Below are 16518 nucleotides of genomic sequence, written 5' to 3' on the forward strand. Positions count from 1 at the left end.
AATTTGTCTTTTTTAGATTTTTGATCAAATCAAACATTACATAACAGGAAAATTATAAGAATATCAACAATAAAATGGGCAAGAATAAAGCACAATATAGGTAGTAGTATGATTCATGGGGATGGAGAAATACGTATCCAACCAGAGCTACAAAAGAGGTGTCGCCAAACAGGTGATATTCAACAATAACAAAATCATACCATAAAGCCTAGAAAATATACCCAATCAGAGAGCAAGGGAGAAAAGGGGGGGTGGGAAGGAGAATGGAGACATCAGATGGAAAGATATTGAAGGAAGAGAGGAAAGTAAAGGGAGAGAGTCAGGAGACAGGCATGGTGACAAGTGCAGACAAGGGGGGAGGGAAGGAGAAGGGAGACATCAGATGGAAAGATATTGAAGGAAGAGAGGAAAGTAAAGGGAGAGAGTCAGGAGACAGGCATGGTGACAAGGGCAGACAAGGGGGTATTGAAGGAGAAGGGAGACATCAGATGGAAAAATATTGAAGGAAGAGAGGAAAGTAAAGGGAGAGGGTCGTCAGGAGACAGGCATGGTGACAAGTGCAGACAAGGAGGGGAGGGAAGGAGAAGGGAGACATCAGATGGAAAGATATTGAAGGAAGAGAGGAAAGTAAAGGGAGAGAGTCAGGAGACAGGCATGGTGACAAGTGCAGACAAGGTGACCATCCATCGGTATCCCAGCAGGGTGATCCCACTGGTTGTACCCCAGCATGGACTACAGAGCCTCACCGAGGAACACACCAGGGGGAGTGGGGCACGACTCCATTAAAGCACAACAGGGGAACACACGTCTCGGAGTAATAAAGAGGAGGAGAAATGGGGCCAGACTGACCACAACAACTTGTGTTTATCGTAGGTATCATTAGCAAATGCCAGCATTTCCTCCATACACATGGTATCATGAAGTACCGAGACCCACAGGGAGAGAGGCGGGGGAGTAGCCGATTTCCAAAAGAGAGGTATCAATTGGCAGGTCGCGGATAGAAAGTAACACAGCAAATATTTCTTCTGCAAAGCCAGTGAACCCGGTAAGATAGAGAGGAGAGCAATTTCCGGGGAGGGGGTCAAGGACTCACCATAAATCTTGTCATATAGAGCAAAGACCTGTCACCAGAAGGGGTGTATTAGGTCGCAGTCCCACCAGATATGGGGCTTTGGTACAGCCCCAGCATAGATTGGATGTACAAGGAACTATTCTGTGTAAAGAGACGGGGTCTCTGTACCATCGAGAAAGGGGCTTAACCATTTCCATACCGGGCAATTTTACACCTTCCTGCCCAGGCCAGTTTTCACGTTTCAGCGCTCTCACACTTTGAATGACAATTGCGCGGTCATACAACACTGTACCCAAACTAAAATTGTATCATTTTCTTCACACAACTAGAGCTTTCTTTTGGTGGTATTTAATCACCGCTGGGGTTTTTATTTTTTGCTAAATTAACAAAAAAATCTAAACATTTTGAAAAAAACACACGTTTTTCTTTGTTTCTGTTATAAAAGTTTGCAAATAAATAATTGTTCTTCATAAATTTAGGCCGAGATGTATTCTGCTACATGTCTTTGGTGAAAATAACCCAAATTAGGATGTATTATTTAGTTTGTAGGAAAGTTATAGAGTTCACAAACTATGGTATAGATCTGAATATTGATCAATCCTGAAGTACTGACAGCCAATCTAATTTCTTGAGGTCCAAGAATGTCAGAACAGTACAGATATCCCCCAAATGTCAGGACGGTACAGATATCCCCCAAATGTCAGGACGGTACAGATATCCCCCAAATGTCAGGACGGTACAGATATCCCCCAAATGTCAGAACAGGACAGATATCCCCCATATGTCAGAACGGTACAGATATCCCCCATATGTCAGAACGGTACAGATATCCCCCAAATGTCAGGACAGTACAGGTATCCCCCAAATGTCAGGACAGTACAGGTATCCCCCAAATGTCAGGACAGTACAGATATCCCCCAAATGTCAGGACGGTACAGATATCCCCCAAATGTCAGGACGGTACAGATATCCCCCAAATGTCAGGACGGTACAGATATCCCCCAAATGTCAGAACAGTACAGATATCCCCCCAAATGTCAGGACGGTACAGATATCCCCCAAATGTCAGGACAGTACAGATATCCCCAAATGTCAGGACAGTACAGATATCCCCCAAATGTCAGAACAGTACAGATATCCCCCATATGTCAGAACGGTACAGATATCCCCCAAATGTCAGGACAGTACAGGTATCCCCCAAATGTCAGGACAGTACAGATATCCCCCAAATGTCAGTACAGGACAGATATCCCCCAAATGTCAGGACAGTACAGATATCCCCCAAATGTCAGAACAGTACAGTACAGATATCCCCCAAATGTCAGGACGGTACAGATATCCCCCAAATGTCAGAACGGTACAGATATCCCCCAAATGTCAGGACAGTACAGGTATCCCCCAAATGTCAGGACAGTACAGATATCCCCCAAATGTCAGGACGGTACAGATATCCCCCAAATGTCAGGACGGTACAGATATCCCCCAAATGTCAGGACGGTACAGATATCCCCCAAATTTCAGAACAGTACAGATATCCCCCAAATGTCAGAACGGTACAGATATCCCCCAAATGTCAGGACGGTACAGATATCCCCCAAATGTCAGGACAGTAAAGATATCCCCCAAATGACCCCTTTTTGCAGAGTAGACAGTCTGACGTACTTCATAAGAGGCATAGCGAGTTTTTTGAAGTTGTATTTTTTTTGTCATTTTTCAGAAAATTAAAAAAATTAGTTTCACTATTTTTTTTTACATACTGTCACCAGTGCAGTACAGCGTCATCATATAACTGGCATGGCGGTGATCAGGGACACTGACTGGTGACAGTATGAAAAAAAATATATATTTTTTTTTTATTTATTTTTTTTTAAATTTTCATATTTCACTATGTGAAGTGATCAGTATTTTTTTTTTTTTTTTTTTTACACAATTTGCTTATAGCAAAGAATTACTTTGCTATAAGCAAGCATTTACCTGAATGACATTGATTTCAGTCAGGTTTTTTTTTTGTGCTTAGCTGTGATTTGGCCACAGCTAATCACATGACATGTGCATGTGACCTGCTGTGACCATTCACAGCTAGACACTAGTATACAATGGATGGCATGAATGAAGCCACCCATTGTATAAAACTGTCATGTGACCTGCTGTGATTGGTCACAGCAGGTCACATGGTATCGGCAATGGGGTCCGATACTCAGATCTGTCATCAGCTGTGTCTGAGGTACATGGCCGGTGACAGATTGTGCCGCTGCGTGGCTCTGCAGGAGTGCAATCTGCGCCTGTGCGGGATGACGCCATATGGCGTCCACCCAGAACGCTGATGACATTTGCCGGCTGCCATTCGGCCATAGGGCGGGGGGCAAATGGTTAAAGTTCTTTTCTTGGGAATAACAAGAAATAGAGGTGAAATAGAATGACGTGGACCAGTCAGCAGCCAAGATGTCTTTATCGAGATCTCGCGCCCACGCCTTGGTGTAGGGAGGGAGATCGGAATAAAGAGCATTGTGTAGACCTTTATATAAGGAGGTTAGGGTATGTCTAGGCAGATTAGAGAGGGAGCATAGCCGCTCAAACTCAGTAAGCGGACGATGAATGTCGGAAGAAGAGTGTAGGAGTTTGCAAAATGTGGATAAATGTAAAGTGGTCAACCAATCCCGAGATCCGCCCCGCAGGAGCGGAAGACCTGATTGAGGGCAGATAAAGTCTCGGGCTACGGGCCATAAGGTGTGTGTAAAGGGACCAATGACAGAAGAGCCCAAGCCCTGAGGGAGAGCAGGGTTGTCAAACGGGTGATAAAGGAGAGGGATCAGACGATAAAAGAGCAACAATGTCCTGTTGGTACCACAATCACATTACAGCCACAGTCAATGGGGATAGGCCGAGAAAACGCCTGTGGTCTCGACTATAACCCCACGGCAAAGCCCGAAGATCGACCGGAGACAAATCTTGTTCAATCATACAAGAGGCTTTAAGGAAGGGCCTGGGAAACCAGTCAAGGATCCGGGCCAGCAGTATGGCTCTGTAGTGTAGTTCAAAGTCCGGTAAACCTACTCCGCCTCCGGACTTCGGGTATGAAAGCACCCTATATTTTAATCGTGAGAAACCTTGGCGCCAAATAAATCTAATTGAAAGGGAATGTAGGGAGAGGAAGAAACTCTTAGGTACAGTAATTGGTACAGTCTGGAAAACGTATAGTAATTTCAGTAAGGTGTCCATTTTGAGGGTGTTGATGCAGCCGAACCAGGGCAACGCCAAAGCACCCCAGGACGCCAGATCCTTTCGGATATGAGAAAGCAAGGGTAAGTGTGATGGAAGCGTAAGAAGGACAGAACACACAAGGCAGATGGCAAACACTTAAAGCTTTATTAAAACCGACAACAGTCACTCAATGGGGAGTAGTGCAGGGAGAGAGAGTCCAAAATACTTGTAATCCAGCCCCGGTGGGCAAAGTTAAAGTCTCCACAGCAATTTGTAATCCAAGAGGCAGTTCATAAGCAGTCAGATAGCACAAGGGAAGCATACACTCACACAGGGCTGATGCGGTGGTCTCAGGCAGAGCTGATGTGGTGGTCTCAGGAAAAGCTGACAGCATTTCAGGCAGGGCTGATGTAGCTTCAGGGGTCCCCCTTCCTTCAATGGGGCTCAGGCAGAGCCAGGGGGCCACTATAGTCCAGCCGCAGCTGGACCCCTCAGTAGTTGCACAGCAGAAATTGCACACAGGAGAGACCAGCACTGACCTCTTAAACCCCCTGAGCAGGACGAGAGGTGGAGGGGGGTCATTAGCAGGATGGCAATGGAGGGACTGGCTTCATTGAGTTTAGGGACATTTTGGATGACACTGGAAAGAATGGACAGGAATGGAACTACAGTAATTTAATTTCTAGCTGTAAACAGAAAAGACTGGTTGGACAGGATGGACACTGAAACACAATAATTGAATTTTCAGCTGTAAACAGAAAGGACTGGTTGGTCAGGATGGACACAATAATTGAGTTTGCAGTTGTAAACAGTGTAACAGTGGGGAAAATACATTAATACAAAAGTAAGGCACTAATTAGTGGGGAAGATATTATAATTAGGCAAACGACTGGTTGGACAGGATGGACACAATGTAGGACATCTGGGCACAACACAATTAGATTTGTAGCTGTAAATAGGATAACAATGGGGGAGGATACACTAATTTATTTTGGGACCTTTGTGGAGGGGCGCGAGCCCAAACCTATCTGTTCTAAAGTAAGACACGCCAATCAGTGCGATCGAACGCTTTCTCAGCATCAAGTGAGAGGAGGCAAGCCTTTAAGCCATGTCGCTTGATATAAGAGATGAGATGGATAGTTTTAGAGGTGTTATCCCTAGCCTCACGACCTGGGACAAAACCAACCTGATCACAATGAACCAAAGTTGGTAAAAAAGGTGAGAGGCAGTTCGCTAAAAGCTTTGCAAAGAGCTGAACATCTAGGTTAAGTAGAGAGATTGGGTGGTAGCTACTGCAGAGAGATGGGTCTTTATCTGGCTTTGGGATAACCGAAATGTTGGCCAACAAAAAGGCCAAAGAAGGCACATTCAGATCGTCGATGGTATTAAAAGCTTGGGCTAAAAGTGGGGCCAGTGAGGCGGCAAAAAATTTGTAAAAGCGAGGGGTAAACCTGTCCAAGCCCGGGCACTTACCTGCCTTCAGGGCCTTGATCGCCCCAAGGACTTCCACAGTCGAGAAGGGCTCTTCCAGAGCCAATGCATCCTGAGTATCTAAGACAGGCAGTGCCATCTCCGTAATGTATTGAGACATAGCCGTAAGAGAAGAAGCAGGAAGAGTATCAGGATGCACTGCGGATAGGTTATAACGTTGAGAATAGTAACGCTCAAACGTGGATGAAATTCCTCGATTATGGTAGTTTAGTATTGTCGGGCGCCTTGATGTGCTGGATCGGACGATGGTATGGCCGGGGGTGGAGTACTCGTGCTAAGTGTTGACCACATTTATTTGTTAGGAAGTAGTAAGTGTTGCGTGCTTTGTCTCGTGCAATAAGAAAAGAAGAATCTAACAGTTGGAGTAAATCTCTGCGAGCATTAGTTATGTCCACCGCAACCCTCGGGTCTATCGTGCTCTTATGAGAAGATTCCAGGCACACAATGAGTAAGAACAAGCGATGCATTTCTGCCGTTCAAGACTTTTTTAAACGAGCCATGCTTAGTAAGAACTCTAATAACACATTTAAGAGTCTCCTATTGATTAAGAGATACGGTTGTGTCTGAGGAGTGATCAAGAACAAAATGTTGTATAGTCTGCAAAGCCTCTGTGGTACACAAAGAATCCTTGAGCAGAGTATCATTCAAGCGCCAAGAAAAGTGGTGCAAAGATGATGATCGGTCCTGAATCGTAAGATGTATTGGGGCATGGTCAGAGCACAGGAAATGACCGATGGAGGAAGAAGTCGGACAATCAAGGAGAGACTGCGTCACAAAGAAATAGTCAATACAACTGTATGACGTGTGAGCCACAGAATAATAACTATATTCGTGCTCTGAAGGGTGTTGGGTTCACCAAACATCCACAAGGTGTAGGTCATGCAGGCGCGACTTAATAAGGGATAAGATCGATGAAAGGAGAGAAGATTTACCCATGGAAGAATCCAGGTCTGGAGAAAGCGCTACGTTAAAGTCCCCTCCAACAATGTAACAGGGACCCCCAAAATCGGACAGCTTAGAGAGGACCTTTGCAAGAAATGGAGCTTGATCTTGGTTGGGAGCGTATACATTCGCCACTGTGAAAACAAAATCTTGGAACTTTAATTTGAGGAAGAGGTACCGACCCACTGGGTCTATTAGTGAGTCCAAGACCTCCGGGCCAAAGGTATGATGAAAAGCAATCGACACCCCTCGAGACCTAGCCAGCGGGTTAGTACTATGATACCATTTAGTATCATAATGATTGCGGAGGACTGAGATACCATCGGAGCGGAAATGAGTTTCCTGAAGGAGCAGTATCTGCAAGCCATATTTGTGAAAATGATAGAGCATCTGACCCCGCATCTCCGGAGTGTTGAAGCCCCTACAATTAATAGAGGAACATTTAATTTGGAGTCATAGTCATTGGCAGTGGAGCAAATAGGAAAAAGACGCATCACAAACAACGCTGCGCAAAACCTCTCCTGAGCTCTGAGGAAAAGAAGAAGAGAAAGGATAAAAAGAGGAGAAGGGAAAAGAAGAAAAAAAGGGGGGGGGGGAGCAGAAAAAGAATGAAAAGCAGAAGACAAAAACTAACAGACAGACAAGCTGTCTGAAAAAACATACAGTGTGGTACAACACAGTACACTGAAGACCTAGGTGGGGAACGTCAAAGGTGCATGAATCCGATCCCGACCCAGGCCTCCCACAGGCAATTAATAACTTCAGGGAGGGTCCCCCTCAGACAAGAATGACCCCCCTTATAAAACATATTCAATGAACCCTCAAACAGGCATGAAAAAATAGACACCTCCCTCAATAGATAAACATATACACATAACCAGGTGCAGATGAGGTGAATAGAGGGAGGGCCCAAGGCCCCTGAGACCATGGCTGGAGGCACCCCAGTCCACCACAGCAAACGGCGACGGTGTCACCCGAGAACAATCCTTGAGCCATGGCCCCAGGGCCCGGAAGGCAACAAGCACAAATATAAAAGTCACTGAACCAACAGGAGCAACCAAAAGAGGCAATCAACCCATAAAAAATAGGAAAAAGGGTGCAAACGTCTCAAATTACTTGGACAGTAGATCATCTTTCTGGGAAGAGGACCTGGAATGCTTCTTTTGGACGGACCACTGCCAGGGAGAGGGAAATGGGAGACCTGGTGTCGGGAGCTGAAAGGACCAGTCCGGGAGGGACACCTGAGGTAGCTCGAGCACACCTAGGAATGTGGGACAGTCTCCAAGAGTGCAGAATTGAGCGGATTTACCATGCTGTGAAGCTTGAAGTTGAAACGGAAATCGCCAATGATAGCGGATATGCCTTTCCTGCAACATCTGAGTGAGAGGATGCAGAGCCCTGCGCATGGCCAGAGTCTGGCGGGAGAAGTCAGGAAATAGCATCACCGGCACTTCATTGAATACAATGGTATCCTGCAAGCTGGCTGCACACATGATGGCATCTTTGATCTTGAAGTAGTGAACCCTGCACAAGGTGTCATGAACAAAAGATGGATCAGGATTCCTGGTGCCCAGCGTGCGATGTACTCGATCCAGCTCTATAGGAGTGTCTTTAGGTCGCTGTAAGAGTTGATTGAAGATAGCGGTAACCACCGTGTCTAAATCTTTAGATTCAATGGATTCTGGGTGCCCCTAATCTGCATCTTGTTACGGCGGTTTCTGTTCTCAATGTCATCTTGTTGGTACATGAGATGTTGTATAGAGACCGTGTGGGAGTTAAGGGTCTCTTTGTGGGTTTGTAAGGCGTTAGTTACGCCATCAGCGGTACTTTCAATCCTTTCCAGACACGTACAAACGTCTTGTTTAAGAGCAGAAATTTCCCGTTTGTACGCTCAATATGTTTCACACACTGCTCAAAATCCGTCTTCATAGGGAGAGATTTGATGTAAGTGTGTAAGGATCGCATGTGGGACTGCAGATCCCAGCTATCCTCAGAACAAAGAGAAGCCGGAGAAGGGCTGCAGGACCCCTGTGTGTCCTGTGGTCTTAGTGTAGAAGAGGGGCTGTGGGACCCCTGTGTGTCCTGTGGTCTTTGTGTAGAAGAGTTGTGGGACCCCTGTGTGTCCTGTGGTCTTAGTATAGAAGAGGGGCTGTGGGACCCCTGTGTGTCCTGTGGTCTTAGTGTAGAAGAGGGGCTGTGGGACCCCTGTGTGTCCTGTGGTCTTAGTGTAGAAGAGGGGCTGTGGGACCCCTGTGTGTCCTGTGGTCTTAGTGTAGAAGAGGGGTTGTGGGACCCCTGTGTGTCCTGTGGTCTTAGTGTAGAAGAGGGGCTGTGGGACCCCTGTGTGTCCTGTGGTCTTAGTGTAGAAGAGGGGTTGTGGGACCCCTGTGTGTCCTGTGGTCTTAGTGTAGAAGAGGGGCTGTGGGACCCCTGTGTGTCCTGTGGTCTTGGTGTAGAAGAGGGGCTGTGGGACCCCTGTGTGTCCTGTGGTCTTAGTGTAGAAGAGGGGCTGCGGGACCCCTGTGTGTCCTGTGGTCTTAGTGTAGAAGAGGGGCTGCGGGACCCCTGTGTGTCCTGTGGTCTTAGTGTACAAGAGGGGCTGTGGGACCCCTGTGTGTCCTGTGGTCTCAATGGTGAAGAGGGGCTGTGGGACCCCTGTGTGTCCTGTGGTCTTAGTGTAGAAGAGGGGCTGCGGGACCCCTGTGTGTCCTGTGGTCTCAATGGTGAAGAGGGGCTGTGGGACTCCTGTGTGTCCTGTGGTCTTAGTGTACAAGAGGGGCTGTGGGACCCCTGTGTGTCCTGTGGTCTTAGTGTAGAAGAGGGGCTGTGGGACCCCTGTGTGTCCTGTGGTCTTAGTGTAGAAGAGGGGCTGTGGGACTCTTGTGTGTCCTGTGGTCTCAATGGTGAAGAAGAGGGGCTGCGGGACCCCTGTGTGTCCTGTGGTCTCAATGGTGAAGAGGGGCTGTGGGACTCCTGTGTGTCCTGTGGTCTTAGTGTAGAAGAGGGGCTGTGGGACCCCTGTGTGTCCTGTGGTCTTAGTGTAGAAGAGGGGCTGTGGGACTCTTGTGTGTCCTGTGGTCTCAATGGTGAAGAAGAGGGGCTGCGGGACCCCTGTGTGTCCTGTGGTCTTAGTGTAGAAGAGGGGCTGTGGGACCCCTGTGTGTCCTGTAATCTCATAGCAGAAGAGGGGCTGTGGGACCCCTGTGTGTCCTGTAATCTCATAGCAGAAGAGGGGCTGCGGGAACCCTGTGTGTCTCGTAATCTCCGCATAGGAGAGGGGCTGCAGGACTCCTGCAAGTCCTGTGGTATCAGTACAGGAGAAGGTGGTTTTGCAGGATCCCCAGGGAAAGAGAGATAGAGCCCCGTGGGCTTACCTGCCCATCTTCCGGCAGCCCTGTGTATAAGAGGGATGAGGAGGGGAGAGCCATCAGTGCCATCTTTGAGGCCGGGGTGCCCAAGGCCTCGGCCGTGGATTGGGCCAGGAACCGGATTATTATGCCACCAGACCGGTCCCCCGTTGCTCCCTGGGGGTCCAGTGTTGTTTCTTGCACATAAGGATGAATGTGGAGAGCCTGGGAGGAAGATAGGAGCCTGTGAAGGAGGTCCAGGCCAGGAGCTGTGCAGAAATGCTGCATAGATGGTCATGCGCCAAGCCACGCACCCCGCTCTATATACTTTATTTTGTACATTACATCCTCCTGACCCCTGCACTATATACTCTGTTGTACATTACATACTCCTGACCCCTGCACTATATACTCTGTTGTACATTACATACTCCTGACCCCTGCACTATATACTCTATGTTGTACATTACATACTCCTGACCCCTGCACTATATACTCTGTTGTACATTACATACTCCTGACCCCTGCACTATATAATCTTTGATGTACATTGCATCCTCCTGACCCCTGCACTATATACTCTGTTGTACATTACATACTCCTGACCCCTGCACTATATACTCTGTTGTGCATTACATACTCCTGACCCCTGCACTATATACTGGCTGTTGTACATTACATACTCCTGACCCCTGCACTATATACTCTATGTTGCACATTACATACTCCTGACCCCTGCACTATTTACTCTATGTTGTACATTCGATACGCCTGACCCCTGCACTATATACTCTATTGTACATTATATACTCCTGACCCCTGTACTATATACTCTGTTGTATGTTACATACTCCTGACCCTTGCACTATATAATCTTTGTTGTACATTACATACTCCTGACCCCTGCACTATATACTCTGTTGTACATTACATACTCCTGACCCCTGCACTATATACTGGCTGTTGTACATTACATACTCCTGACCCCCGCACTATATACTCTATGTTGTACATTACATACTCCTGACCCCTGCACTATATACTCTATGTTGTACATTACATACTCCTGACCCCTGCACTATATACTCATGTTGTACATTACATACTGCTGACCCCTGCACTATATACTGTATGTTGTACATTACATACTCCTGACCCCTGCACTATATACTCTGTTGTACATTACATACTCCTGACCCCTGCACTATATACTGGCTGTTGTACATTACATACTCCTGACCCCTGCACTATATACTCTATGTTGTACATTACATACTCCTGACCCCTGCACTATATACTCTATGTTGTACATTACATACTCCTGACCCCTGCACTATATACTCTATGTTGTACATTACATACTCCTGACCCCTGCACTATATACTCTGTGTTGTACATTATATCCTCCTGACCCCTGCACTATATACTCTATGTTGTACATTATATCCTCCTGACCCCTGCACTATATACTCTATGTTGTACATTCCATACTCCTGACTTCTTCTCTCCCCCCTCCCCCCACTGCTATATATACACATAATATGGATTCTCTTTTGTTCCCCCCATTTCCTCCCAGCTGGACATTTTATATCGGATGATGTGATTGGAGCACAGACTTTTACATGGTGATAATAATGTGATCACATCCTCCAACTTTGGACCCTTAAACAGAAAGTGATAATGAGGGAGGAGTCAATACCCCAATGATGGTGGTCTTCAGGATCAGTCCAGTCTTCATCTTGGTTGTTCTCCCCCCATCCTCACTCTCTGACCTCTGGTGGGGCTCAGCCCCGCTGTTCTTCATGACTAAATCATGGAGTAAATAAGGAAGTGCAGTACTTCTTGTGTTGGGAAGATGGCGATGAGTGATAGAGGGGGTGGGGACCCTCGTCCTATAATCCCCTCATCACTGTCCCTCCTATAAAAGACAGTTCTGGTTGTTTCCTCACTCTCTGACTAAGGTCCATGAATAAAGAAATGACCTGGTAGGAGATCAGAGGAGCCATTTCCTAGTTCCCTTGAGGGTGGAATTGTAAGCTCCTCAGAGACCAAGCTGCCTGATGTGGGTGGAGTCCTGGTTTGGAGGAACCAATCAGCTCCTGTCTAGTAATCCTCTTTGTCTTTGTATTTTAGTCCATGGCCGGGAGATGAGGAAAACCTCCGAGGATTGTCTCACTTTGTCTCCAGACTGGAAAGTAGAAGATGAGGACATCACACAGTATAGTCCAGGAGAAAACCCGGCTCCCTCCAATGTCCATCCGGCACCACCCAGTGTAGATGGACCATCGGATTCCTTGTATCCTGAGGAACCTCAGACTGTGCGGGACCGGGCCGGCCTTCCAACAGGGAAGAGATTCTCCTGTACTGAGTGCGGGAAGGGTTTCCAATATAAATCCGGTCTTAATGTGCATAAAAGGTCTTGCACAGGAAAGAAGCCGTATTCCTGTCCTGAGTGCGGGAAATGTTACCATTCTAAATCCAAACTTAATGTGCATAAAAGATCTCACACAGGGGAGAAGTCCTATTCTTGTACTGTGTGCGGGAAATGCTTTTCAGACAAGTCCAATCTTTCTGCCCATCAGAGATTGCATACTGGGAAAAAGACATTTTCCTGTCCCGAGTGCGGGAAATGTTTTTCAGTCAAGTCCAGTCTTTGCATACATCAAAGATCTCACACGGGGGAGAAGCCATATTCATGTCCTGAGTGTGGGAAGGATTTCCAGCGTAAATCAGATCTTAATGTGCATAAAAGATCTCATACGGGGGAGAAGCCATATTCCTGTCCTGAGTGCGGGAAATGTTTTTCACAGATATCCAGTCTGCATAAACATCAGAGATCTCATACAGGGGAGAAGCCGTATTCCTGTCCTGAGTGCGGGAAATGTTTTTCACAGACATCCCATCTTTACAGTCATCAGAGATTTCATACGGGGGAGAAGCCGTATTCCTGTCCTGAGTGCGGGAAATGTTTTTCAAATAAGTCCAGTCTTCATAAACATCAAAGATCTCACACGGGGGAGAAGCCTTATTCCTGTCCTGAGTGCGGGAAATGTTTTGTAGAAAAATCAAAACTTGACACACATCAGAGATCTCACACGGGGGAGAAGCCTTATTCCTGTCCTGAGTGCGGGAAATGTTTTGTAGAAAAATCAAAACTTGACACACATCAGAGATCTCACACGGGGGAGAAGCCGTATTCCTGTCCTGAGTGCGGGAAATGTTTTTCAGATTCGTCCAGTCTTCATAAACATCAGAGATCTCACACGGGGGAAAAGCCTTATTCCTGTCCTGAGTGTGGGAAATGTTTTGTAGAAAAATCAAAACTTGACACACATCAGAGATCTCACACGGGGGAGAAGCCTTATTCCTGTCCTGAGTGCGGGAAACATTTTTCACAGAAGTCCCATCTTTCCAGACATCAGAGATCCCACACGGGGGAGAAGCCATATTCCTGCCCTGAATGCTGGAAATGTTTTTCACTGAAGTCCAATCTTTACACACATCAGAGATCTCACACGGGGGAGAAGCTATTTTTCTGTTCTGAGTGTGGGAAGGGTTTCCGGCATAAATCAGAGCTTAATGTGCATGAAAGATCTCACAGGGGGGAGAAGCCGTATTCCTGTCCTGAGTGCGGGAAATGTTTTTCAGTGAATTCCAAACTTCATAGTCATCAGAGATCTCACACGGGGGAGAAGCCGTATTCCTGTCCTGTGTGTGGGAAATGTTTTTCAGTGAAGTTCAATCTTTACACACATCAAAGATCCCACAAGGGGGAGAAGCCGTATTCCTGTCCTGAGTGTGGGAAGGGTTTTTGGCATAAATCAGAGCTTAATGTGCATGAAAGATCTCACACAGGGGAGAAGCCGTATTCCTGTCCTGAGTGCGGGAAATGTTTTTCAGTGAAGTCCAATCTTTACACACATCAAAGATCTCACACGGGGGAAAAGCCACATTCCTGTTCTGAGTGTGGGAAGGGTTTCTGGCATAAATCAGTGCTTAATGTGCATGAAAGATCTCACACGGGGGAGAAGCCGTATTCTTGTCCTGAGTGCGGGAAATGTTTTTCAGTGAAGTCCAGTCTTTGCAGACATCAGAGATCTCACACGGGGGAGAAGTTATTTTTCTGTTCTGAGTGTGGGAAATGTTTTTTAGAGAAGTACAAACTTCATAATCATCAGAGATCTCACACGGGGGAGAAGCCGTATTCCTGTCCTGAGTGCAGGAAATGTTTTTCACAGATATCCAATCTTCACACACATCAGAGATCACACACAGTGGAGAAGCCATATTCCTGTCCTGAGTGTGGGAAATGTTTTGTGCGGCAGTCCCTTCTTCATAAACATGAGAGATCTCACAAGCGGGAGAAGCTCTATTCCTGTCCTGAGTGTGGGCAATGTTTTTCAGTGAAGTCCAGTCTTCACATACATCAGAGATCTCACACAGGGGAGAAGCCATATTCCTGTTCTGAGTGCGGGAAATGTTTTTCACAGAAGGGCAATCTTTACAAACATCAGAGATGTCACACAGGGGAGAAGCCATATTCCTGTTCTGAGTGTGGGAAATGTTTTTCACAGAATTCCAATCTTTACAGACATCAGATGTTTCACACGGATGAGAAGCCACTCTGCTGTCCTGAGTGAGGGAAATGTTCCTCTCTGAAGTCCTGTCTTCCTGTACATCAGGGGATCCCACACAACCCTGGAGGTGTATTAGTGCCTTGAGTGCGGGAAATGTCTTCTAGATGAATGTTGCTGGACATCCCAGCTCTCATGTGGGGAAGAAGCACACCCTGATATACACCTCAGATATACTCCATGGCTGATCTTCATCATGGAAGAAACAGTTCAAGGAGATCAGAGGCCCCCAAAGACATGGATGAAGTGTGGGACCGGGTTGGTCATTGATGGCAGGAGAAGATGTTTTCAATGTATTTTCCATCAATGGAAGACATTCCAGCAGCTCAGATGTGATCCTAATAACATTGGTTCCCCCATTCACACAGGAGGAATGGACATGAATTCTCACTGAGGGAATTGCTATACAAACATTCTATGAATAGACCCCCAAATGTCAGGAGACGTTTCTATAAAGACGGGAAGTATGGAGCAGAGAAATGAAGAGACCTCCCAGCAATGTTATTACCAGGCTGCAGCTAGGGGGAGCTCTAATGTCACCCCAGCAGAGTGATCCCATCTAGCCCACATTAACCCTCTCACTGCCAGAGCTGTTTCTGCATGATTTTGCACACATGGGAAAATGCAGATTTTGGTCCTGAAGATGAGATAAACCCCCAAACATCTATTCTGTGACATCAGAGGCCCTGGAGAATAAAATGGTGGTGATTGTTAAGGTGTTCCCCGTACACAGATTCCCCTTCATATCCGCCTTTATTTCCTCCTTTCCCCCATTTTCTATGTTGGGATCTTTTCTACAATACTTTGTTATAATAATGGAACACGTTGTGTATTGTATTGTACACCAATAATAATGACTCCGCCCCCACATTCCAGACAAGGGATCTTCTTGACCAATCAGATTCCTTCCTTTGTTATTTGCTGATTCTATGATTACAATCTTGTTAAAAATATAATTACAATAAAAAGTTTATTGAATGAAAAAACAAAATTGTGTTGTGAGTGACAAACGTCTTCATCATAAATTGTTCATAGATGACACATTGAGAGCCTTCCCAGGTCATCAGCCTAGAGTGCAGTGGTCAGGAGTATGTCATATACAGCCCTGTGTATAGAGTGCAGTGGTCAGGAGTATGTCATATACAGCCCTGTGTATGGAGTGCAGTGGTCAGGAGTATGTCATATACAGCCCTGTGTATAGAGTGCAGTGGTCAGGAGTATATCATATACAGCCCTGTGTATAGAGTGCAGTGGTCAGGAGTATGTCCTATACAGCCCTGTGTATAGAGTGCAGTGGTCAGGAGTATGTCCTATACAGCCCTGTGTATAGAGTGCAGTGGTCAGGAATATGTCATATACAGCCCTGTGTATAGAGTGCAGTGGTCAGGAGTATGTCCTATACAGCCCTGTGTATAGAGTGCAGTGGTCAGGAATATATCATATACAGCCCTGTGTACAGAGTGCAGTGGTCAGGAGTATATCATATACAGCCCTGAGTACAGAGTGCAGTGGTCAGGAGTATATCATATACAGCCCTGTGTATAGAGTGCAGTGGTCAGGAGTATGTCATATACAGCCCTGTGTATAGAGTGCAGTGGTCAGGAGTATATCATATACAGCCCTGTGTAAAGAGTGCAGTGGTCAGGAGTATGTCTTATACAGCCCTGTGTATAGAGTGCAGTGGTCAGGAGTATGTCCTATACAGCCCTGTGTATAGAGTGCAGGGGTTAGGAGTATATCATATACAGCCCTGTGTATAGAGTGCAGTGATCAGGAGTATGTCATATACCAAGGCCTTCCTCTCTGCCTGGCAGTCAAGGAACTTTAGGTA

At 46.4% G+C, this 16518-nt stretch overlaps 2 protein-coding genes across 2 annotated transcripts in view; both read left to right on the top strand.

The window, feature by feature from the left end:
- The window catches only part of LOC149443981 (uncharacterized), a 38835-nt gene extending 38731 nt beyond the window's left edge, over positions 1 to 104 (top strand). The window contains exon 4 of the mRNA XM_089655098.1: positions 48 to 104. Coding sequence (XP_089511224.1) covers positions 48 to 104 — 57 coding nt within the window. The remainder of the gene's footprint in view (positions 1 to 47) is intronic.
- Positions 105 to 5381: 5277 nt separating this feature from the next.
- LOC149443982 (uncharacterized) overlaps positions 5382 to 16518 on the top strand; it is a 75026-nt gene continuing 63889 nt past the window's right edge. The window contains 2 exon segments of the mRNA XM_089655099.1: positions 5382 to 5478; positions 12187 to 14653. Of these exon segments, the coding sequence (XP_089511225.1) occupies positions 5382 to 5478; positions 12187 to 14653 (2564 nt within the window).

This window comes from Staurois parvus, unplaced genomic scaffold, assembly GCF_062004578.1.
Source record: "Staurois parvus isolate SC_StPar_1 unplaced genomic scaffold, SC_StPar_1.0 ptg000819l, whole genome shotgun sequence".
In the NCBI taxonomy this organism is placed as follows: Eukaryota; Metazoa; Chordata; class Amphibia; order Anura; family Ranidae; genus Staurois; species Staurois parvus.